This window comes from Rhinoraja longicauda, chromosome 1, assembly GCF_053455715.1.
Source record: "Rhinoraja longicauda isolate Sanriku21f chromosome 1, sRhiLon1.1, whole genome shotgun sequence".
In the NCBI taxonomy this organism is placed as follows: Eukaryota; Metazoa; Chordata; class Chondrichthyes; order Rajiformes; family Arhynchobatidae; genus Rhinoraja; species Rhinoraja longicauda.
In genome coordinates, this window is record NC_135953.1 from 12,786,576 (window position 1) to 12,812,766 (window position 26,191).

At 45.8% G+C, this 26,191-nt stretch overlaps 1 protein-coding gene across 5 annotated transcripts in view; it reads right to left on the bottom strand.

The window, feature by feature from the left end:
* Nucleotides 1-26,191, bottom strand: part of ctnna2 (catenin (cadherin-associated protein), alpha 2) — a 1,150,825-nt gene that overhangs the window by 345,107 nt on the left and 779,527 nt on the right. For all 5 annotated transcript variants that reach the window (XM_078407736.1, XM_078407821.1, XM_078407459.1 and 2 more), the window contains 2 exons: nucleotides 23,950-24,106; nucleotides 11,043-11,243 (listed from right to left, as the gene is read on the bottom strand). In XM_078407736.1, the coding sequence (XP_078263862.1) occupies nucleotides 11,043-11,243; nucleotides 23,950-24,106 (358 nt within the window). The remainder of the gene's footprint in view (nucleotides 1-11,042; nucleotides 11,244-23,949; nucleotides 24,107-26,191) is intronic.

Genomic DNA, 26,191 nt, shown 5'->3' on the forward strand with positions numbered 1-26,191 from the left:
TCTCTCCAGAGATGCTGCCTGTCCCGCTGAGTTACTCCAGCACTTTGTGTCTATCTTCCTTTACGATCAAGTGTCCAGTACCGACAGTCATATATTGAAAGACTGGAGCGTCTAGGCTTGTATACACTGGAATTTAGAAGGATGAGAGGGGATCTTATCGAAACATATAAGATTATTAAGGGGTTGGACACGTTAGAGGCAGGAAACATGTTCCCAATGTTGGGGGAGTCCAGAACAAGGCGCCACAGTTTAAGAATAAGGGGTAGGCCATTTAGAATGGAGATGAGGAAAAACTTTTTCGGTCAGAGAGTTGTAAATCCGTGGAATTCACTGCCTCAGAAGGCAGTGGAGGCCAATTCTCTGAATGCATTCAAGAGAGAGCTAGATATAGCTCTTAAGGATAGCGGAGTCAGGGGGTATGGGGAGAAGGCAGGAACGGGGTGCTGATTGAGAATGATCAGCCATGATCACATTGAATGGTGGCGCTGGCTCGAAGGGCCGAATGGCCTACTCCTGCACCTATTATCTATTGTCTAGGTTAATTCCCGGAATGGCGGGACTGTCGTATGTTGAAAGGCTGGAGCAATTAGGCTTGTATACACTGGAATTTAGAAGGATGAGGGGGGATCTTATTGAAACATATAAGATAATTAGGGGATTGGACACATTAGAGGCAGGAAACATGTTCCCAATGTTGGGGGAGTCCAGAACAAGGGGCCACAGTTTAAGAATAAGGGGTAGGCCATTTAGAACGGAGATGAGGAAGAACTTTTTCAGTCAGAGAGTGGTGAAGGTGTGGAATTCTCTGCCTCAGAAGGCAGTGGAGGCCAGTTCGTTGGATGCTTTCAAGAGAGAGCTGGATAGAGCTCTTAAGGATAGCGGAGTGAGGGGGTATGGGGAGAAGGCAGGAACGGGGTACTGATTGAGAGTGATCAGCCATGATCGCATTGAATGGCGGTGCTGGCTCGAAGGGCTGAATGGCCTACTCCTGCACCTATTGTCTATTGTCTATTGTCTATTGTCTATTGATTCATACCAGGAGAGTCATGCCCACATCCAGTTTTTTGACAGTAGCAAAGGGAAGTCTAATTCCATTACTTGGGTCTAATTCAGGATTTGGGAGTTGAGCAAGGGATAGATCACAGGTGGTAGTGAGAGGAGGAAACTATTTTTTGGGACAGATGGGGAGAACAGAGAGAGAGAGTTGGAGTTTTGTGGCTCAAAGACGTTGTTAAGTAACTAAAATTAAAGAAAAACTGTGGATAGAGTCAAAGAATCATGGTGCTGTACAGCACTGAAACAGGCCCTATCATCCATCTTTTACAAGGTGGCACATTAGGTTGCTTTAATTTGGCTGCACTTGGCCCATAGCCATCCAAATCCTTCCTATCCATGTTTTGTTTAATGTTGTAACTGTGTCAATAGACAATAGACAATAGGTGGAGGAGGCCATTCGGCCCTTCGAGCCAGCACCGCCATTCAATGTGATCATGGCTGATCATTCTCAATCAGTACCCCGTTCCTGCCTTCTCCCCATACCCCCTGACTCCGCTATCCTTAAGAGCTCTATCTAGCTCTCTCTTGAATGCATTCAGAGAATTGGCCTCCTCTGCCTTCTGAGGCAGAGAATTCCACAGATTCACAACTGTCTGACTGAAAAAGTTTTTCCTCATCTCAGTTCTCATGTCCGCGTCTCGAGCTTCCTCTGGCAGCGAATTCCAGATACAGGCTATGTTCAGAGTGAATGAGGTGCCTCCTGACAATCCTCTTCCCTCTCACCTCAAGCCTATGCTCTCTAGTTTTTGAGTCTATCCAAGGAAAAAGACTGAGAAGTCATCTTGATGTATTCAAGAGAGAGTTAGATATAGCTCTTAGGGCTAAAGGAATCAAGGGATATGGGGAGAAAACAGGAACGGGGTACTGATTTTGGATGGTCAGCCATGATCATATTGAATGGAGGTGCTGGCTCGAAGAGCCGACTGGCCTACTCCTGCACCTATTTTCTATGTTTCTATCATATTCATTCCCTTCATGATCTTGTACACCTCAATAAGGTCACCCTTCAGCCTCCAAAGAAAAGACGATCCGGCCTATCCAACCTCTCCCTGTGACTCATATACACAATCCCAGGAAACGTCCTGGTAAATCTCTTCTGCACCCTTTACAACTTAATGACATGAACTTAATGACATGAAGTCATTAAGGAGATGCTGGAAATCGGGAATTAAAACAGAAAATGCGGTAACAATTCAGCAGGTCAGTCAACATCCACAGGAGAAAGTATAAGAAAATAACTGCAGATGCTGGTACAAATCTCCCCCTCCCCCCACTCGCAACAAGGACAGAATCCCCCTCGTTCTCACCTTCCACCCCACCAGCCAGCGGATCCAACATATCATCCACCAACATTTCCGTCACCTACAACGGAACCCCACCACTGGCCATATCTTCCCATCCCCTCCCTTCTCTGCGTTCCGCAGAGACCGTTCCCTCTGTAACTCCCTAGTCCACTCGTCCCTTCCTACCCAAACCACCCCATCCCCGGGCACTTTCCCCTGCAACCGCACGAGATGCAACACCTGTCCCTTTACACCCCCCCCTCAACTCCATCCAAGGACCCAAACAGTCTTTCCAGGTGAGACAAAGGTTCACCTGCACCTCCTCCAACCTCATCTATTGCATCCGCTGCTCTAGATGTCAACTTATTTACATCGACGAAACCAAGCGCAGGCTCAGCGATCGCTTCGCTGAACACCTGCGCTCGGTCCGCATTAACCAAACTGATCTCCCGGTGGCCGAGCACTTCCACTCCCCCTCCCTTTCCCAGTCTGACCTTTCTGTTATGGGCCTCCTCCAGTGCCATAGTGAGGCCCACCGGAAATTGGAGGAACAGCACCTCATATTTCGCCTGGGCAGTTTGCAGCCCAGTGGTATGAACATCGACTTCTCCAACTTTAAATAGTTCCTCTGTCCCTCTCTTCCCCTCCTCCTTCCCAGATCTCCCTCTATCTTCCTGTCTCCACCTATATCCTTCCTTTGTCCCGCCCCCCTGACATCAGTCTGAAGAAGGGTCTCGACCCGAAACGTCACCCATTCCTTCTCTCCCGAGATGCTGCCTGACCTGCTGAGTTACTCCAGCACTTTGTGAATAAATCCACAGGAGAAACACTGACTCTTCTGTTTCTGGTTCCCTGACCAGTTGAATCTTTACTTTTTTTAATGTTAAGCAACTACATTGCATCCATTCAATATTTGAGTAGTGGTTACCACTGGTAAGACCAGGATTTATCGCCCTAGAAAGAGTAGATTGCTTGGCTGTTTCAGAGCACATTTAAGAGGCTTCTCCACGGCTTCTCCTGTGCCACTGGAGTTACATATAGACACATGGTTAACCATACATCTATATGTAACTCCAGTAGCATAGCAACTATTAACGAACTCAATGGCTTTTTAACAAAAAAATGATCATAATTAGCAAAGAGTAACACTTTTCCTATCTTTTCAATTCCACATTATGAACCAAATTTCAATTCTACAGCTGATGACATGAGAAACTGCAGTTGCAGGAATCTGGAGCAAAGCACAAAGTGCTGGAAGAAACCCAGTGGTTTATGCAGCATCTCCGGGGAAATCAATAGGTGACATTTCAGGTCAAGACCCTTCTACAGGCTGGAGTCTAAAGGTGACTCAAAATATCACCTATCCACGTTCCCCAGAGATGCTGTCTGGGCCACTGAGTTAGTCCAGCACTGTGTCCTTTTGTGTATCAGTTTAGTTCAGTTTAGAGAAACAGCGTGGAAACAGGCTCTTCGGCCCACCGAGCCCTTGCTGACCAGGGATCCCCACGCAGTCACACTACCCTACCCTCATTAGGGACAATTTTACATTTACACCAAGCCATTTAATCTACAAACATGTGCGTTTTTGGAGTGTGGGAGGAAACCGAAGGTGTTGGAGTAAGCTCACGCAGGTCACGGGGAGAACATACAAACTCCTAAGAGTACTGATTTTCATTCTTACCACTTTTCATCGCGGGCCAGTGTTTGCTATGACTCTACATATCCACAACTAATGCACAGCTGTGTCGGCTCCTGGGGATCATCTGCAGTAATAGTGTTCAATGAGTTTTAACCAAGTAGGCCTTATGAAATATCTCTGCCAGGTGGTTTTCCCTGCTAAATGTGCTATCTGAAAGAAACTCGCTTTTGTGACTGGTATAAATAATGCGCAGCGGGTCAATCAGCTGCAGAGGCTCCAAATTGCAGCTCAATCAAGCGAGGAGAGAGATTTAAATATTCAAGCACCTGGCAGCTCTTTTAGCTTTTCAACCAGGCCGCCTGTCAGTCAGGCTCACCTGTTACGGTTGAGAAGTTTCATCTGCATTCAGTAAAGCCAGTTTCAGAGCTACATCGAGGAAGTAAAGTCTTTCATTCTTTAAGGTCAATGTTGGAAGATAAAATGCGCTTTGCTTTTCTTGCAGGCTGCTTGAGAACAATTGTGTGACTCATCGGATGCTTGGGTTGAAAGAATCATAGAATCTTTATAAAATTTGTAATTAGAGGAATGCCATTTGGCCCATCGCCTCTGTGCTGGTCACAAAAAAGAGTGTTACCCATTCCTAAGGGCGTCTTCCAGCATTAGGTTCACAACACAACAGTCAACAACATCGCACAGTGAACCGGCGCAGATCTACTTGCACTTTATTTTGTTTTAAAACTGTTTCTAATTTGTTTTATTGGGTTGTTTAAATTAATACTGACTAGCTAATTAATTTATTGCATCGTATGGGAGGCGCATTCCCAATCTCGTTGTACCCCTGTACAATGACAATAAAGATATATTGTATTGTATTGTATTGTATTCAACTACACATTCAAGTACCTTCAAGTGCTTTCAAGACAAAGGCGGCGCGGTAGTGCAACGGTAGAGTCGCTGGCTGCCTAACACCGCCAGAGACCCGGGTTCGATCCTGACTACGGGTGCTGTCTGTACAGTGTTTTCACGTTCTCCCTGTGACCGCGTGGGCTTTCACTGGGTGGTCCAGTTTCCTCCGACACTCCAAAGATGTACAAAGATCACAGGCACATTTTTGGTAGAAATTGTAAATTGTCCCTAGTGTGTAGGATAGTGTTGGTGTATGGGGTTTACTGGTCAGTGTGGTCGTTTCTTTTCGGGATAGTCCAAGGAAGCTCATCAATCAAAAACAAATATTATGGATGCAGGATATCCAAGATAAAGATCGATATTCCAGAAATCTGACATAAGAAACATGCAGCAGCTCAGTCAGAATCTCAATGAAAAGGTACTGATTTGAATCCATAATACTCTCTCTCGCCCTCTCTCTCACACACACACTCACATATACACACATTTTCTCTCTCTCTCTCTCTCTCTCTCTCTCTCTCTCTCTCTCTCTCTCTCTCTCTCTCTCTCTCTCTCTCTCTCTCTCTCTCTCTCTCTCTCTCTCTCTCTCTCTGTCTCTCTCTCTCTCTCTCTCTCTCTCTCTCTCTCTCTCTCTCTCTCTCTCTCTCTCTCTCTCTCTCTCTCTCTCTTCCCCCGCACCATTCCCCTCCCCCCTCCCCCTCCCCCTTCCCCTTCCCCTCCGCCCCTCTTCCCACTGCTGACCTTTCCAGGTTTTTCCAGGGTTTTATATTTCATCCTGTTGTCTGCTTCATGCAAGTGTATGTCCTTCCTCTCCATAAGGTTCTATATTCCTGCTTAACTGAGTGCAGAAAATGTTGGTATCAAACTCAAAAAGAGTGCATTGGCATGGCTATCCTTCAATATTTGTTTGACCTGCCTACCAGTCCTAAGCTTGGATTTCACAACCTTTCCCAACCTCCAAACTCTTCCAATGTTTAAAACCTTCTGAGCACCCGTACCATTTTGTTTACTTTCCCCAACCAAAACCTAACTCTGAAGACAGGGCCTGGAGTTTGGAACTGCTATCTAGAACACCTCCCCTGCGACTTACATCTGTTTGCATCGTGGAAACCTATGTTCCTCCATCAGGATGTATATCCCACTTCCCCGAGTTCAGAAAATTTAGCTAAAGGTCAAAAAGAGTGTTCTTGTCCATTCCCACCGCAGATGTTTGCCCTGCTGAGCTCCTCCAGCACCTTGTGCTTTGCTCGAAATTCCAGCGTCTGAGGGTGACACGGTGGCGCAGCAGTAGAGGGCAGTGCATGGGGTGATCGCAGGTCGGCACAGACTCGGTGGGCCAAAGGGCCTGTTTCCGCGGTGTATCTCTGACGTGGTCTCTAAAGGGCGGCACAATTGTGCAGCAGTAGAGTTGCCGCCTTACAGCACCAGAGACCGGGGTTCGATCCTCACTGCGGGTGCTGTCTGTACGAAGTTTGTACGCTCTCCCGGTGACCTGGGTGGATTTTCTCCGAGATTTTCTCTTTCCTACTACACTCCAAAGACTCACAGGAGTTGGTATAAATGTAAAATGTCCCGAGTGTGTGTAGGATAGTGTTATGTGTGGGATGGTTGGTCAGTGCAGACTCGGTGGGCTGAAGGGCCTGATTCCACGCTGTATGTCCAAACTAAACTAGTTTAGAGTAAACTAAAGTAATCTGCAGTCTCTCATGTCTCAAAAACAGTGTTATGGCACTTGACTCCCTGGCACATCAATCCTCGATTTAGTTTGCACCAGGGCCACTTAGCTGCAGAGCACATTACAGCCATACATGTGCTCAATCAACCACAGGCGTTTCATTCACAACCTTACAACCATCGCAAGGTCAGTGTGGGGATCGTACACTGTCCTTTTCTATTCACACTTTCACAATAAATATAGGAACCCATGCCAATATCAGGCAAGAGGAAGACTGGAATTCATGAGCTAATACGTTGCTGGTCACATCATGCCAGATGAATAACAGGCAAGTGTACCTCTAACTAGCATTCGACAAGGTTCCGCATGGTAAGCTGCTCTGGAAGGTTAGATCGCATGGGGTCCAAGGAGAGATAGCTGAATGGATAGCAAATTGGCTCCATGGAAGGAAGCAGAGGGTGATGGTGGAAGGTTGCTTCTCAGACTGGATGCCTATGATCAGTGGTGTGCCTCAGGGTTTGGTGCTGGGCCCGTTATACTGTTTGTCATCTACATCAATGATTTGGATGAGAACATACAGGGCAAGATTAGCAGGTTTGCTGATGATACAAAAGTGAGTGGTTTTGCAGATAGTGAAGATGGTTGTGAAAGATTGCGGCAGGATCTTGATCCATTGGCCAGGTGGGCTGAGGAATGGTTGATGGGATTTAATACAGAGAAGTGTAAGGTGTTGCATTTTGGGACGTCGAACAAGGGCAGTGAATGGTAGGCCTCTGGGTCGTGTTGCAGAGTAGAGGGATCTGGGAGTACAGGTGCTAGATAAGGTGGTCAAAAAGGCTTTTGGCACTTTGGCCTTCATCAGTCAGTATTGAATATAGAAGTTGGGAGGTCATGTTGCAGTTGTATAAAACGCTGGTGAGACCACATTTAGAATATTGTGTTCAGTTCTGGGCACCATGTTATAGGAAAGATATTGTCAAGCCTGAAAGGGTTCAGAAAAGATTTACGAGGATGTTGCCAGGACTAGAAGGTGTGAGCTAGAGGGAGAAGTTGAGTAGGCTGGGTCTCTATTCCTTGGAGCGTCGGAGGATGAGGGGTGATCTTATAGAGTAATCATGAGAGGAATAGATTGGGCATTTGCACAGAGTCTCTTGCCCAGAGTAGGGGAATCTAGGACCAGAGGACATAGGTTCCAGGTGAAAGGGAAAAGATGTAATAGGAATCCGAGAAGTAACTGTTTCACACAAAGGGTGGTGGATGTTTGGAACAAGCTGCCAGAGGAGGTAGTTGAGGCTGGGACTCTCCCATCATTTAAGAAACAGTTAGACAGGTACATGTACAGAAACAGTTAGACAGGTTTGGAGTGGTATGGACCAGGCGCAGGCAAGTGGGACTAGTGTAGCTGGGACATGTTGGCCGGTGTGGGCAGGTTGGGCTGAAGGGCCTGCTTCCACACTGTGTCACTCTCTGACTCTATGACTCTATGACATAGGTACAATCAAACCCCCTATAGGGTGTGAGCTATAGGGAGAGGTTGAGTAGGCTGGGTCTCTATTCCATGGAGTGCAGGATGAGTGGGGATCTTATAGAGGTGTACAAAATCATGAGAGGAATAGATTGGGTAGATTTTCTAAAAATAATGCACAGGGTCTCTTGTCGAGAGTAGGGGAATCAAAGACCAGAGGACATAGGTTCAAGGTGAAGGGGAAAGATTTAATAGGAATCCAAGGGGCAGCTTTTTCACACAAGGGGTGGTGGGTGTATGGAACAAGCTGTCAAAGGAGGTAGTTGAGGCCGGGACTATCCCATCGTTTAAGAAACAATTGGACAGGTACATGGATAGGACAGGTTTGGAGGGATGTGGACCAAGCGCAGGCAAGTGGGACGAGTGTAGCTGGGACATTGTTGACCGGTGTGGGAAGGTTGGGCCTGTTTCCACGCTGTATCACTCTCTGACTCTAAGAGAGAGTGTAACCCCACTATTATCTTCTTGGAAATCACTATCAACGAAAGTATCAACTGGACCCACCAAATGAATACTGTGTAGAAACGAACTGCAGATGATGGTTTAAATCGAAGGTAGACACAAAATGGTGGAGTAACTCAGTGGGACAGGCAGCGTCTCTGGATAGAAGGAATGGGTGACGTTTCGGGTCGAGACCCTTCTTCAGTCTGAAGCTACTCCAGCATTTTGTGCCTACCTTCGAAATAAATACTGAACGATTTGCAGCGTGATACCCAACACTCAGAGCCTGCTCGCTTTAATGGTTTTCTGCAGTATGTCAAACTAGATTATCTATAAGAGCATCATTTCATGAGATTATTGATTGGAAAGACAGAGGAATTCCAGTTCTCCATGCCTGAGTATTACAGCAGTGTCTGCACTTACAAACACCACCGATATGTGTGGATAACTCGGCAGGTCAGGCAGTATCTCAGGAGAACAAGGTTAGTTCACAAAATTCATAAGTTATAGGACCAGAATTAGGTTATTCGGGCGATCAAGTCTACTCTGCCATTCAGGCAGGGCTGATCTATCTTTCCCTCTCAACCCCATTCTCTTGCCTTCTCCCCATAACCCCTGGCACCCTTACCAATCAAGAATCTGTCAATCTGCGCCTTAAAAATAAACCCAATGACTTGGACTCCACAGCCGCCTGTGGCAATGAATTCCACAGATTCACCACCCTCTGACAAAAGAAATTACTCCACATCTCCTTTCTAAAGGTACGTCCTTTTAAGCTATGAGGCTGTGGTCTCCGGTCCTAGACTCTCCCATGAGTGGAAACATCCTTTCTACATTCAGTTAAGTGATGTTGCAGGTCAGGACCCTTCCATAGACACATTTTACAAACACCACTGTTTGTCCTGATATCACACTGACTGAAATACATTTTAAGATGCCTTTGGCAATATTTCATGAAAATAGACCTTTTTGTTGGGAGGAACCCTGGAGCCATCTCAACTAAATAAACTTAAGCATAAAGATCAATGGTCATTAAAATTCATGATTTATTAATCCCACGAACAAAAACTTAATATGAAAATGCATTTAAATCAATAAGAAAATTAGTGGCTTTGATTTAGCGAGTCAGAGTCGTACATCACCGAAACAAGCCCTTGGCCCAACTTGCCCATGCCGACCAAAATGCTCTATCTACACTAGCCCCACATGCCTGCATTCGGCCCATATCCCTCTTAACCTATCCCATCATAAGTTATGTCATAGGAACAGAATTAGGCCATTGGCCCTTTTTTAGTCAGAGTTGTGAATCTGTGGCAGTCAGAAGGCAGTGGAGGCCAATTCTCTGAATGCATTCAAGAGAGAGCTGGATTAGAGCTCTTAAGGATAGCGGAATCAGGGGGTATGGGGAGAAGGCAGAAACGGGGTACTGATTGAGAATGATCAGCCATGATCACATCGAATGGCGGTGCTGGCTCGAAGGGCCGAATGGCCTCCTCCTGCACCTATTGTCTATTGTCTATTGAATCTACTCCACCATTCAAACATGGCTGATCTATCTTTTCCTTACAACCCTATTCTCCTGCCATCTCCCCATAATCTTTGACACCATTTACTAATGAAGACCCTGTTAATTTCCACTTTAAACATACCCAATGACTTGGCCTCTACAGCCATCTTTGGCATTAAATTCCACAGATTCACCACCCTCTGACCAGATAAATCCTTCATCTCCTTTCCAAAGGTATATCCTTGGATTCTGAGGCAGTGCCCTCTGGTCCTAGACTCTCCAACTAGTGGAAACATCCACTCTAAATCCACTCTATCCAGGCCTTTCATTATCCCTCTAAACTTTTCCTATTCATGTACCTGTCCAAATGTCTTTTAAATATTGTTATAGAACCCGTCTAAACTACCTCATCTGGCAGCTCGTTTAAATTTACCCACCGGCCTCTATAAGAAAAAGTTGTGCCTCAGGTTCCTAATAAATCACCTCTCACCTTAAACATATGTCCTCTGGCCCTTGATTCCCCTACTCTGGGTAAAAGACTCTGAGCATCTACTCCATTACTTCCCCTCATGATCTAATATATCTCTGTAAGATCACCCCTCATCCTCTTGCATTCCAAGGAATACAATTCTAGCTTGCCCAACTTCTCCCTATAGCTCAGGCCCCCAAGTCCTGGTTAGTTATCTATCAGGTAATCTAAAATTAGTTAATATATATGTCATAAGGTCATAAGTAATAGGAGCAGAATTAGGCCATTTGGCCCATCGAGTCTGTACTGTCATTCAATCATGGCTGATCTATCTCTCCCTCTTAACCCCATTCTCCTGTCTTCTCCCCATACCAAAATAAAGTAATAAAAAAACTAACTGACTGTAGGCCACGCCCCATGTGGACCAACTAGCGAGAGTATTCACAGGCATCTTAAATCTCTCTCTACTCAGTTTTAAGAGTGGAGAGAATATATGAACAATATATGAAGAATAAGACACATTTTGAGCAATGAACCTTACCGGTTTCCGAGAGTAGCTTGGTGGACTCCATTACTTTCTCTGTGTACAGTCCAGGTTCGTAGTTCTCCATCTCAGCGCTGATAATGTGGATAACCCTTGCAGCTCGCCCTCGAATGGCTCCAGCGGTTCTATCGAGTGTGTCCACGTCACCTTCCTGGAGAGCTATGACGCACTTGTTCACGTCCTCCAGTATATGGTTTTCTGCGAGAATTGAAAGGGAGGAATTGGAGAAAATCATCTGGGTTTTAAGACTCCTTGACTTCATTTTTCAATAGGCAGAGCAGTGGGTATAAGGTGCTATAGATTAGTGCAATGGTGTCACTCGTGTTATGTGTCATGCTTTTGTAGTTACGCCCCTTTAGCTTTTGAGTGACCGCTGCTTGGGTGATTCGAGTTAGTGTAAGTGGAACGTGCAGGCGTGAGGTCGTGCTTGCTATGTAGTTAATAAAGTCTTTGGATCATTATCCAGGTGTAAGGCTTCTGTTATTATACAGTCAACACAACAGGTGTATTGAAGTTGATGCCATAAAATAATAAAGCAGTTAAAAACAAACTACAGGGCTTAGTTCTGATTAACTATTATAAGTATGACTCTGAGCACACAAGATCATCATTGATTCTTTATGGGCACATCTTTCCCACACTAAAACACCCCGAGTGTGATTCCAAATAAAGTCAGATGTGGTGAAATAAGAACAAGTCAAAACCTTTTTCCAGAGGAGCTTTAAGGAACATCATCATCAAGAGACGTATGGAAAGACTTAGAGCTTTGAGTGGGAATTCAACGTTTCTGATGTGTGCAGATGAAAGGAAAGCAGCCATGGAAAGGAAATCATTGAAGATAGGCACAAAGTGTTGGAGTAACTCAGCGGATCAGGCAACATCTCCAGAGTAAAAGGATGGGTAACGTTTCAGGTCGGGACCCTTTTCCAGACTTTCAAATCATCTCTGCGAGTAGAGGACAAAAAAATTGGAGAATCTTCTTTTAGATGAGCTGGTCTCCTGATTAACCCTCTCTGCACCCCCTAAGATGGTCTCACATGCTCTGCCTATGGCTGCAATAATCCTTTGTAGCCATGTGATTGCAAACACACTAGAGATTACTCTTCCAAAGTGGTCTCTTGTAGCGGAGAGGTCAGTAAGTTCATAAGTACTAGGAGCAGAATTAGGCCATTTGGCCCATCAAGTCTACTCCATCATTCAATCATGGCTGATCTATCTCTCCCTCCTAACCCCTATTTTCCTGCCTTCTCCCCATAACCTCTGACACCTGTACTAGTGTAACATCTATATACTAAAACTCTCATTTGTTTGTTTGTTTGTTTGTTCCTGAACTACAGCCAAAACAGTACACGATGGCGCGACAATTTTAGGCCCACCTTACTCGTCCCTTTGGTGCTAATGGAAGAAGTTTAATTGAAATAGGTGTTATATTTTTAAAGTTATTCACATTTTAAAGTTTAAATCTATCTCCGAGGGAGGGATGGGGGAGGGAGGGAGGGAGGGAGGGAGAAGATGGGAGGGAGGAAGGGGGGGGAGGGAGGAGGAGGAAGGGGGAGATGGAAGGGGGAGGAGTGGAGGGAGGGGAAGGGGGGAGGGAGTGGGGGAGGGGTGGAGGGAGGGAGGGAGGGAGGGAAGGTGAGGAGGGAGGTGAAGGGGGGTTGAGGGGGATGGAGTGGGATGGAGGGGGGGAGGAGAGGGAGGGGGATGGGAAAGTTGAGGGGAAGGGGAGGGGGAGAGGAGAGGAGGGGGAATGGATTGAGGGGGGAGGGATGGAGGGAGGGATACACCATTTCCTGAGTAATGTGAATTTCCTTTAGTTCCTCCATCACTCTAGGTCCTCTGTCCCCTAGTACATCTGGGAGATTGTTTGTGTCTTCCTTAGTGAAGACAGAACCAAAGTTATTCACATTTTAAAGTTTAAATCTATCTCAGAGGGAGGGATGGGGGAGGGAGGGAGGGAGGGAGGGAGGGAGGAAGGTGGGAGGGAGGAAGGGGGGGAGGGAGGAGGAGGAAGGGGGGGGGAGGGAGGAGGAGGAAGGGGGAGATGGAAGGGGGGAGGAGTGGAGGGAGGGGAAGGGGGGAGGGAGTGGGGGAGGGGTGGAGGGAGGGAGGGAGGGAGGGAAGGTGAGGAGGGAGGTGAAGGGGGGTTGAGGGGGATGGAGTGGGATGGAGGGGGGGAGGAGGAGGAGGGGGATGGGAAAGTTGAGGGGAAGGGGAGGGGGGGAGAGGAGAGGAGGGGGGAATGGATGGAGGGGGGAGGGATACACCATTTCCTGACTAATGTGAATTTTCTTTAGTTCCTCCATCACTCTATGTCCTCTGTCCCCTAGTACATCTGGGAGATTGTTTGTGTCTTCCTTAGTGAAGACAGAACCAAAGTTATTCACATTTTAAAGTTTAAATCTATCTCCGAGGGAGGGATGGGGGAGGGAGGGAGGGAGGGAGGAAGGTGGGAGGGAGGAAGAGGGGGAGGGAGGAGGAGGAAGGGGGAGATGGAAGGGGGGAGGAGTGGAGGGAGGGGAAGGGGGGAGGGAGTGGGGGAGGGGTGGAGGGAGGGAGGGAGGGAGGGAGGGAAGGTGAGGAGGGAGGTGAAGGGGGGTTGAGGGGGATGGAGTGGGATGAAGGGGGGGAGGAGGGGGAGGGGGATGGGAAAGTTGAGGGGAAGGGGAGGGGGGAGAGGAGAGGAGGGGGGAATGGATAGAGGGGGGAGGGATGGAGGGAGGGATACACCATTTCCTGAGTAATGTGAATTTCCTTTAGTTCCTCCATCACTCTAGGTCCTCTGTCCCCTAGTACATCTGGGAGATTGTTTGTGTCTTCCTTAGTGAAGACAGAACCAAAGTACCTGTTTAACTAGTCTGCCATTTCCTTGTTCCCCATAATAAATTCACCTGCTTCTGTCTTCAAGGGACCCACATTTGTCTTAACTAATTTTTTCTTCTTCACATACCTAAAGAAGCTTTAACTATCCTCCTTTATCTTCTTCGCTAGCTTACCTTTGTACTTCATCTTTTCGCCCCGTATTGCCTTTTCAGTTACCTTCTGTTGATCTTTAAAAGTTTCCCAATCCTTTGACTTCCTGCTCATCTTTGCTATGTTATATGTCTTCTCTTTTATTTTTATACTGTCCTTGACTTCCCTTGTCAGCCATGGTTGCCTCTTACTCCCCTTAGAATCTTTCTTCCTCTTTGGAATTAAATGATCCTGCATTTTCTGGATTATTCCCAGAAACACTTGCCATTGCTGTTCCACCGTCATCCCTGCTAGGGTCCCTTTCCAGTCAACTTTGGCCAGCTCCTCCCTCGTGCCTCCATAGTCCACATTGTTCAACTGCAATACTGACACTTCCGATTTTACTTTCTCCCTCTCAAATTGCAGATTGAAACTTATCATATTATGGTCAGTACCTCCTGCCTTCTCCCCATAACCCCTGACATGCAGATGTTGGCATAGCTCAGCACATCAGGCAGCATCCATGGAGAACATAAAGAAGGCTCCCAATGGAAAATGTCACTGAACCACGTTTTCCAGAGAGACCTGGTGAGTTACTCTGGCACTTCGTTTAGTAAACCATTACCAGTAAACCATTTTAGTCAACCACTGTTTGAGAAATAGGATTTGGGCAACGGGGATCTTATAGAAACATACAAAATTATAAAAGGACTGGACAAGCCAGATGCAGGAAAAATGTTCCCAATGTTGGTCGAGTCCAGAACCAGGGGCCACAGTATTAGAATAAAGGGGAGGCCATTTAAAACTGAGGTGAGAAAAAACTTTTTCACCCAAAGAGTTGTGAATTTGTGGAATTCTCTGCCACAGAGGGCAGTGGAAGCCAATTCACTGGATGGATTTAAGAGAGAGTTAGATAGAGCTCTAGGGGTTAGTGGAATTAAGGGATACGGGGTGAAGGCAGGCACGGGTTACTGATTGGGAACGATCAGCCATGATCACAATGAATGGCAGTGCTGGCTCAAAGGGCCGAATGGCCTTTTCCTGCACCGATTTTCTATGTTTCTATGTAAGCCTTCACATTGATTCCAGCATTTCAAGGATGAATAAGAATGAAATCTTCTTGTCAAGTATTGGCACTGTGCCTGGTTGCACATGAAGACAAACATTAATGGAAAGAGATGAAAACCATTCCTCCACCCTCCTGGCCTAATGATCTAAAAAATGGCTCCCATAATTGTTAGGTTAAGAATGAGGATGGTTGGTGCTAATAGCATTGTAATCAATATAACAGATTCAGTTGTTAGAGGTCATTCTAATCTATCAGGAATAAACTGGAGAGCCTGCAAAATTATCGATACCATTAGAAATCTGATCCTGACAAAATATTTTATTGTTATCTGAACCACTGGTTAGAAACCCACATGTTTGGGGAGGCATTAGAATGAAATTATGAAGCATTTATCAGATTGCTTAAATGGCGAGAGTTAGAGACTGCTCCAGGATGAAAATTATACAGATGTAGGCCTTGGGCTAGAAACGCTCTCTCAGTCCCTGCACGAACTAGATGCTGCTTGGAAGCACAGCCGCAAGGCTCTGAGATTCACCTGGCCTACCATAAGAAAGATGACGTTTTTTCCCCTTTCAACCTACGTCATTGGTACCCACATGGACCACAAAGACCGGATCCTTCCCCTCCCACTCTACGTTCCTCTGCTGGTTAGACGAGATGCCCTGAACGTTCGTCCTGAGCGTTTGACGGCACTGGGCCTGTATACTCGCTGGAGTTTAATAGAATGAGGGGGGAACCTCATTGAGATGTACTGAATAGTGAAAGGCTTGGATAGAGTGGATGTCGAGATGATGTTTCCACCAGTGGGAGAGTCTAGGACTAGAGGTCACGGCCTCCAAATTAAAGGATGCTCCTTTAGGAAGGAGATGGGGAGGAATTTCTTCAGTCAGAGGGTGGTGAATCTGTGGAATTTATTGGCACAGAAAGCTGTGGGGCCCAAGTCAATGGATATTTATAAGGAGGAGATAGATAGATTCTTGGTTAGTACGGGTGTCAGGGTTTATGGGGAGAAGGCAGGAGAATGGGGTTAAGAAGGAGAGATAGATCGGCCATGATTGAATGGCAGAGTAGACTTGATGGGTCGAACAGCCTAATTCTGCTCCTATCACTTATGAACAGCCTTTCCTCCATTATCTTTCATCTTTAAGAACAGAATATTAGGCATTCGTTGGCATTGGCAATCATTGGCAATTGATTGGCATTCATGGGTGAGGTTGGCAATGGAGAGAGTTCTGGGGAGGAGAGAGCGGTGTGTTGACAGGAGAAAACGGTCAGATGCGGGCAGGGTGGAGGTCAGATATCAGGAGGCTTGGAGACATTGATGGGGGAGTGGAGCAGATCAACACTTTACCATCCTTCTGTTCAGTTCAGTTCAGTTTTTTTTATTGTCACGTGTACCGAGGTACAGTGAAAAGCTTTTGTCGCGTGCTAACTGGTCATCGGAAAGACAATACATGATTACAATCGAGCCGTTTACAGTGTATATTTACATGATACGTATGAAATGTTGCTGTAGGAGTAGAGATTTAAAAGTGCGGAGCGATTGTAATATGTGATTGTAGATCTGCTTCTGTGGCTAACACGCAAATAGTCGCTTGGGTTGGGCACCATCTCTACAGATCAGATCCTGACAATAGTTACACAGACCTAGCTGGAAGTGGGCCATTTTAACCGACAACACAGCACAACACAGCACAAACTCCATCTCTAATTCAGGCTTGTTCATGGCATGTCTTATGGGAACGCTCAGGTCACATCTCCAGATATGTGGCTGTGCATGCCCAGTGTAGCCAATCACAATAATACTGCTGAGATGCTCCAGCACTTGTGTCTTTTTTGTTTGTAACCCAGCATCTGTAGTTCCTTGTTTCAACACCAAGTGCTGGAGTAACTCAGCAGGTCAGGCAGCAAGTCTGGAGAACGTGGGCAGGTGACATTTTGGGTCGGGACCTTTCTTCAGACTCCTTTCCATGTTCTCCAGAGATGCTGCCTCACCCGCTGAGTTTCTCCAACACTTTGTGTCTATTTTTTGCCACTACTGGGGTCGTGATTGGGATTAGCTTAAAATTCACATATTGGAACATAATATGACATTGTGCCAAGCTTTAGGTTCATTATTTCCACATTGACTGGGTTACAGCAAATAAAATCGTTTTGCATGCTTTTAGTTTAGTTTAGAGATACAGCGCGGAAACAGGCCCTTTGGCCCACCGAATCCGCACTGACCAGTGATTCCAGCACATTAATGCTTTCCTACACACACTGTGGACAATTTACATTTTACATTTTATTGCAAGCCAATTAACCTACATCTTTGGATGTAGACCTGTACGTCTTTGGAATGTGGGCGGATACTGAATATCTCGGAGAAAACCCTTGCGGTCAAGGGGAGAACGTACAAACTCTGTACAGAAAGCACCCGCAGTCGGGATCGAACCCGGGTCTCCGGCGCTGTAAGGCAGCAACTTTACCGCTGCGCAAATGTGCCGCCCTGCGATTGCTATCCAATCAAATTAGATAACACTATAATAAACACAATCACACCAAACTCAAGTGCAATAGGTAGAGGGAAGGTAAGCTACAGAGTGCAGAATATAATTCACAGCACCGTGGCATAACAGTTCTAGAGACAAAGTCCAATGTCCGCAATGAGGTTGAATGAGGTAGATGATAATTAAACTGCAGTCAATTCAGTAAACTCTTTCTCTCAGTGGGATTAACTTCTGAAATGTTGTGGTGGTTGATGCCTACATGTACAGTATTCCAGGGGAGACACCTGCATAGCCTCAGCACAATAGGTCAAACAATGTCCCCAACCCAAGAGATATTTAATCATCTTCAGAGAAAGAGAATACCACTGTCTGTCACCATGAATAGACACAAAGTGCTGGAGTAACTCCGCGGGTCAGGCAGCATCTCTGGAGAAAACGAATAGGTGACGTTTTGGGTCAGAACCCTTCTCCAGATGTCTGTCTGTCATCTGTCAGTATGTTCCTCAACAAAGTCTGCTGCAGTTGTACAGGGCATTGGTGAGACCAAACCTGGAGTATTGCGTACAGTTTTGGTCTCCTAATCTGAGGAAAGACATTCTTGCCATAGAGGGAGTACAGAGAAGGTTCACCAGATTGATTCCTGGGATGGCAGGACTTTCATATGAAGAAAGACTGGATAGACTCGGCTTGTACTCGCTGGAATTTAGAAGATTGAGGGGGGATCTTATAGAAACTTACAAAATTCTTAAGGGGTTGGACAGGCTAGATGCAGGAAGATTGTTCCCGATGTTGGGGAAGTCCAGAACAAGGGGTCACAGTTTAAGGATAAGGGGGAAGTCTTTTAGGACCGAGATGAGAAGGGTTTTTTTCACACAGAGAGTGGTGAATCTGTGGAATTCTCTGCCACAGAAGGTAGTTGAGGCCAGTTCATTGGCTATATTTAAGAGGGAGTTAGATGTGGCCCTTGTGGCTAAAGGGATCAGGGGGTATGGAGAGAAGGCAGGTACAGGATACTGAGTTGGATGATCAGCCATGATCATATTGAATGGCGGTGCAGGCTCGAAGGGCTGAATGGCCTACTCCTGCACCTATTTTCTATGTTTCTATGTTTCTATGCAGCCTCTCCTCTCCACCCATCTCACCATCTTCTCAAGTGTCATCTCCAGCATCATCTTTGGGGTGGCACAGTGGCGCAGTGGTAGAGTTGCTGCCTTACGGTGCCAGAGACCTGGGTTCAACCCTGACTACCGCTGCTGCTTGTATGGAGTTTGTACGTTCTCCCCGTCACCATAGGGGTTTTCTCCGGGTGCTCCAGTTTACGCCCACATTGCAAATAAGTTTCATATATTAAGGCAAGTCCATTAACAGTGTTATACCATTACTCATCCCACTTTTCAAAGATATAGTGCTCATCGTTCTTGACTTCCACATTTGTGGCAAACTGGTATTTGTGGTGCTCTAAATACGCAGCGATTGCTGTGACATAATCCTCGGGGGGAAAATTAAGGTTTTAACATATAACAACACTCTTCACAAAGGGCCATTGAGATGACGCAGCAGAGAAAAAAACCCAGATCGGTAAGTCTAACATTGGTTGTTCTGGCATCTTGCAAGATATGATAATAAAATAGCACTGAGTTTCAGTCGGATTAGAGAGAGTCAGCTTGAGAGGGAATTTTTGTCAACAGATTTACCGGTATTGTCAAGCAGCCTTTGTTGTCAACACAAATTGTCAAGACTTGTGAAATATGTTTGAATTTCAAAACAACTTCTGATATTGCACTGTACAATGCTTTGTCTGAAAAACTTCACATGGGAGGCATTTTTCTGGAATTGACTGGAAAGTGCCTAATTTAGAGAAAGCAAAAAGGACTGGTTTATAAATAGGAACCATGCTGATTTCCTGACTATGGACGTTTTCCGTAGGGACTTTGTACGTTCTCCCCGTAACCTGCGTGGGTTTTCTCCGAGATTTTCGGATTCCTCCTACACTCCAAAATACGTGCAGGTTTGTAGGTAAATTGGCTCGGTATAAATGTAAAATTGTCCCTTGTGTGCGTAGGATTGTATCTCTAAACTACACAAAATATAAATTCATAAGGGTTCCCTGGTGGAGTGTTACAGGATCAATAGAATGGTCACTGACATTTACAGCCGATTCAGCGCCAGGCCAGATACAAATGTTGTTGGTAATCAGGGTGTTAAATATTCCAGAAAAGACAAACTGACTGCAGTGCATGAAGTTGACAAGTTGAGCAGGTAAATGGCAAGTAGCAAATAAAAAAACACAGATAGATAGAGAAACATAAAAGCATGCTCCAGACTACAGAATACAACTAGACCGAGTGGACCTGTTGGGCCCAAACCTCTCCTGCATTGGTGCAGCACCCTTTCCTCACCTCCCTCCCCTCTCCTCCCCTCCTCCCTCCCCCTCCCACTCCCTCCACCCCCCTACCGCCCTTCTCGCTCCCCATCCCTCTCCCCTCCCCACCACACTTCCTCCTCCCCCTCCCCTCTCCCTCCCTCCCCCTCACCTCCCCCTCCCCATCCCCTCCCCATCCCTCTCCCTCCCTCCTCCCTCCTCCTCCCCTCCCCCTCCCCCTCCCCCTCACTCCCTCCTCCCCGTCCCTCCTCCTCCCCTCCCTTTCCCCTCTCCCTCCCTCCTCCCCTCCCCCTCCCCCCCTCCCCTCCCCCATTCCCCTCCCCCCCACTCCATCCCCCTCAACCCCCCTCATCCTCCCTCCTCCCCCTCCCTCCCTCCCCCCTCACTCAACCCCCCCTCCCTCCCTTTAAACTTTAAAATGTGAATAACTTTTAAAATATAACACCGATTTCAATGAAACGTCTTCCATTAGCACCAAAGGGATGATGGTGAGTAAGGTGGGCCTAAAATTGTTGCGCTGTCGCGTACCGTTTTGACTTTAGTTCAGGAACAAACAAACAAACAAACAAGAGTTTCAGTACATAGATAACACAGACAAACTGGGCACATTGTCGATAGCTTACTGACGCTGTAAGAGCATAAAAGAAAGGTGATCATATGTTAGGATGTCTTAGAATCTGCTAATTGAGTGAGAGAGAGCACAAAAATCTCAGAAAATGGATATAGGCTGGATTCCCCAGAGTATCGTCTGCACCCATTTTTGTGACTCTGGTCACAGTGACCTTGCCTGTGGTCGGAGAGGATACAAAGATCTTTGTCAAGGTTCCAGTAATCTCCTGTCTCACCTCTCTCAATAATCTGGGATAGATCCCATCAAGCACTGGGGACTTATCCATCTTAATATTTTTTGAGATTCAATACCACCTAATTCTTGACCTCAAACCAGCCAGCATAGTAATAGACATCACACTCATCACAATATCCTCCATGTCATTCTCCTTTGAAAATACTGATGCAAAGTATTCATTTAGTACCTCACCCACATTCTATGACTCCAAGGATTAATTCCATCCTTTTTCCTTAAATGTTTACTTTAGTTTAAAGATGCAGCATGAACAGGCCCTTCGGCCCACCGAGTCCACGCTGAACATCAATCACCCGTTCACACTAGTCCTATGTCATGCCACTTCCCCATCCACTTCCTGCACACACGGAGCGATTTACAGAGGAAACTTAATCTACAAACCCACACATCTTTTGGGATGTGGGGGGAATCTGGCTTTAGGAATATTAATTCCTCAAAGGACTGTGTTGTTTTTCAAAGCTGGAGAGAAACCTCGACCACAACCAAAAACAAGGGCGGGCCTCCTCTACACGGACACTGACTGGCAGCTGCACGTCGATCTGGGCAAACAGCTGAAATTTCCACAGCACATCACACAACATCACTCTGGCCAGACATGATCATCACCTCCGAAGTGACAAAACAGCTGATCATTCTGGAGCTAACAGTGCCCTGGGAAGAGCCTATTGAAGAAGCTAATGGGAGGAAACGCGCAAAGTACCAGGAACAGGAGGAGTTGTGCCGGCACAGAAGCTGCAAGACAGGCTATGAACCCGTAGAGGTGGGCTGTAGAGGCTTTGCAGGACGCTCGCTCTGCAAAGTCCTCAACCAATTGGGCATTACGGGGCTGGCAAAGAAGAGGGCCATTCAATCCGCAAGCGAAGCCGCAGAGAAAGCCAAGAGGTGGCTTTGGATTAAGAGGGCTGATCCGTGGGCGGTTGCTGCTGGGATGCAAGTCAGGGCCTGATCAACCCCGGCTGGGTCGCCTGGGCGAGGGTGTCTGATGTTGTGAGACCCGAAACACCCGATGACCCCAGATCACATCACTGAGGATGTGTCCCAGTGCACCCAGAAGATGTACCTTTCACATTGTTGTTTTCCACTGAGATCCAATTAAACCTCAATCGGGGCAACACGTACCAAAATGCAATGAGTATGTAGGATTTTTCAAGTTTCAAATCTGAAGAAGATGTTAACGAAATGAGGTACATAAGATTCAAATTGATCTGTACTCTTTTATATCCAGAAGTGGGGCTATTTAGGCTGTTACTCCGACCTTATGTATGACTGGGCAGTCCATGGAAGAAACTGCAAGTGGTAATGTGCTTTCAGGGCATAATGAGGTAAACATTGCAGTGACACACCAAAGTCTCTACTTCCATGGTAATCTGAGAAAACTCAGCATGTCTCCAACGACTCCAGCAAATTTCTGCAGATGCACCACCGAAATCATAAGTTCATAAGTGATAGGAGCAGAATTAGGTCATTTGGCACATCAAGTCTGCTACGCTATTCAATCATGACTGATCTATCTTTCCCTCTGAACCCCATTCTCCTGCCTTCTCTCCATAACCCATGACACCCGTACTAATCAGAAAATCTATCGATCTTCGCATTAAAAATATCTATTGACGGCCTCCACAACCGTCTGTGGCAATGAATTCCACAGATGCACTACCTTCTGACTAAAGAGATTCCTCCTCATCTCGTTTCTGTAGTTACGTCCTTTTATTCTGAGGCTATGGCCTCTGGTCCTAGACTATCCCACCAGTGGAAATATCCTCTCCATATTCACTCTATCCAGGCCTGTTGGGAACAGTTCTGCCCAAGACTGCAAGAACTTGCAGAGATTCGTGGATGTAACCCAGTCCATTGCACAAACCAGACTCCCAGCAATGACTCCATCTGCACTTCACGCTGCCTCAGAAAAACAGCCGACATTTGCAAATATTTGTCCAACCCCAGTCATTCCTTCTTCCCCCAGCACTCATCGGGCAGAAGATACAGAAGCCTGAAAGCACTAGACTCGGGAACAGCTTTTCCCCCTCTGTAATCAGGCTTCTGGTCGATTCCTTCCATAAGCTGTCCAAATCACATTTACCCCATTGCGGACATTGGACTTTGTTTTGAAACCGATGCACTTAATTGCTGAGAGCCATACTCTGCACTCTGTATCTTCCCGTTTGCTCTACCTATTGTACTTGAGTTTGGATTGATTAGATTTATATATAGTATTATCTGATTTGATGGAATACCACGTTAAACAAAGCTTTCTACTGTACCTTGGTACACATGACAATAATAAACCTAAACCTAATTAAAAAAGCAACATGAAGACTTCAGATTCTATAAGAATGATTTTGGGATAAATTAGGTCATGTCAACTTTAGTAGCAGACTGCAAAATGAGTGTTTGGTACATGATCTAATACTTCCTTGAAGTAACTTCATATCAAATTTTCTTGGATAATCATTTAGACTTTGTTTAGCTTTTGTTTAGTTTAGTTTAGATTAGTTCATTGTCACTTGTACCGAGGTACAGTGGAAAGATTTTGTTGTGTGCTAACCAGTCAGTGGAGAGACATATGATTACAATCGAGCCGTCCACTGTGTACAGATACATGATAAAGGGAATAACGTGAATAATGTTTAGTGCGAGATAAAGCCAGTAAAGTCCATCCAAAGATGGTCTGAGAGTCTGCAATGAGGTGGATAGTGGTTCAAGACTGTTCTCTAGTTGTGGTAGGACGGTTCAGTTGCCATGGGATGTTTAATTAAATGGAAAGTACTTTTTTAATACAAGTTGAATGCCACTTTGATGGCAGTAGGCTTGTTGTCCAATATAGGGCAAACACTCGACCTCTTAATGATCTTGGGGAAAGATTAGTGTAAGAAAATAACTGCAGATGCTGGTACAAATCGAAGGTATTTATTCACAAAATGCTGGAGTAACTCAGCAGGTCAGGCAGCATCTCAGGAGAGAAGGAATGGGTGACGTTTCGGGTCGAGACCCTTCTTCAGACTGAAGAAGTGTCTCGACCCGAAACGTCACCCTTTCCTTCTCTCCTGAGATGCTGCCTGACCTGCTGAGTTACTCCAGCATTTTGTGAATAAATACCATGGGGAAAGATTATGTTCTCATGGCTCATTTGCCTTTTACTGTACCTGAGACAGCCAGGAAGTCATCAACAGAAGTGATATCATCAACAGCCTCAGTCAGAACTCGCACTTGCTTCTCCCATTGGTCTTTGAAGACATCCATGTTGTCCTGAGCAACTTTACTCTGAGGCCTGGCAGCCAAGGTGAGCGCTGCATTAATTACCTGAAAGGGAAAAAATGCATTCAGTCATTTGTCAGGATAAATCATAGAACTGTACAAATCTACAGTCATTTGACTCACTGTGTTCCAATAAAATAGTTAACCGTAAAACTTCCTGCTTTTCTGGCAGTATGGTGGTGCAGCGGTAGAGTTGCTGCCTTGCAGCACCAGAAAGCCGGGTTCCATCCTGACCGCGGACGCTGTCTGTACGGAGTTTAGAAACATAGAAACATAGAAAATAGGTGCAGGAGTAGGGCATTCGGCCCTTCGAGCCTACACCGCCATTCAATATGATCATGGCTGATCATCCAGCTCAGTAACCTGTACCTGCCTTCTCTCCATACCCCCTGATCCCTTTAGCCACAAGGGCCACATCTAACTCCCTCTTAAATATAGCCAATGAATTGGCCTCAACTACCTTCTGTGGCAGAGAATTCCACAGACTCACCACTCTCTGTGTGAAGAAATGTTTTCTCATCTCGGTCCTAAAAGACTTCCCCCTTATCCTTAAGCTGTGACCCCTGGTTCTGGACTTCCCCAACATCGGGAACAATCTTCCGGCATCTAGCCTCTCCAACCCCTTAAGAATTTTATATGTTTCAATAAGATCCCCCCTCAGTCTTCTAAATTCCAGCGAGTATAAGCCTAGTCTATCCAATCTTTCTTCATATGAAAGTCTTGCCATCCCAGGGATCAATCTGGTGAACCTTCTCTGTACTCCCTCTAAGGCTAGAATGTCTTTCCTCAGATTAGGAGACCAAAACTGTACACAATACTCCAGGTGCGGTCTCACCAAGGCCGTGTACAACTGCAGCAGAACCTCCCTGCTCCTCTACTCAAATCCTCTTGCTATGAATGCTAACATACCATTCGCTTTCTTCACTGCCTGCTGCACCTGCACGCTTGCTTTCAATAACTGGTGCACCATGACACCCAGGTCACGTTGCATCTCCCCTTTTCCTAATTGGCCACCATTCAGGTAATACTCTGCTTTCCTGTTCTTGCCGCCAAAGTGGATAATCTCACATTTATCCACATTATAGGGATCTTTGGTTTCGTCTCACACTCCAAAGACATACAGGTTTTGTAGGTTAATCGGCTTGGTATCATTGTAAATTGTCCCTAGTGTGTGTGGGATAGTGTTAGTGTGTGGGGATCGCTGGTTGGCACGAACTCGGTGGGCTGAAGGGCTTGGTTTTACGCTGTATCTCTGAGCTAAACTTTTTATTTGTAGGTCTTTCTTAAGGCTACTAACTGCAGGACTCAGGGACCAAGGGATTATTCCCGTAGCCTTTAATTATGGACAAACAAGCACACTGTGACTGAACAGGAAATGCAACATCCATGTATAATACAACACCTTGCATTGCCTATTAATGAAACAATTCTGATCATTATGCAGAACACTAGAAATTATTCCAGGTTATTTTATCCTCTTGTGGACTGGTTTATCTTTAATTGTGTTCTGTTGTATTTATTATTCAGCATCTGTATATTAACTAACATCCCAATGAGTCTAAGCACATAACTTTAGCTGCACATATTGGTTTTTCTAAAAGGAGAAGAACATTTTGGACATTTCAGCTCATCTCAAGTGATCAATAGACCAGGATTAGCTGGGTTTGACAACCATTACATGGAATGAATGATGGTCCAGGCTTCAGCACTGTGGTGCTGTAATGCAAGCTTAGCACTGCTACAAACCTCCCCAGAACAAATATAATGTAGCACCGTTCAGAGAGCAGTGAAAACACTCGTTCAAACTGCTCATAGAACTATCTCGGCATTGAGGACATGCACCAAAATATAAATAATTTCTTTAGTTTATTGTCACGTGTACCGAGGTACAGTTAAAAGCTTTTGTTGCGTGCTAACCAGTCATCGTAAACACAATACATAATTACAATCGAGCTATTACAGTGTATAGATGCATGATAAGGGAATATCATTTATTACAAGGTAAAGCCGGTAAAGATCGATCAAAGATAGTCTGAGGGTCACCAATGTGGGAGATAGTAGTTCAGGACTGCTCTCTGGTTGTGGTAAGATGATTCAGTTGTCTGATAACAGCTGTTATCATTGTGGTAA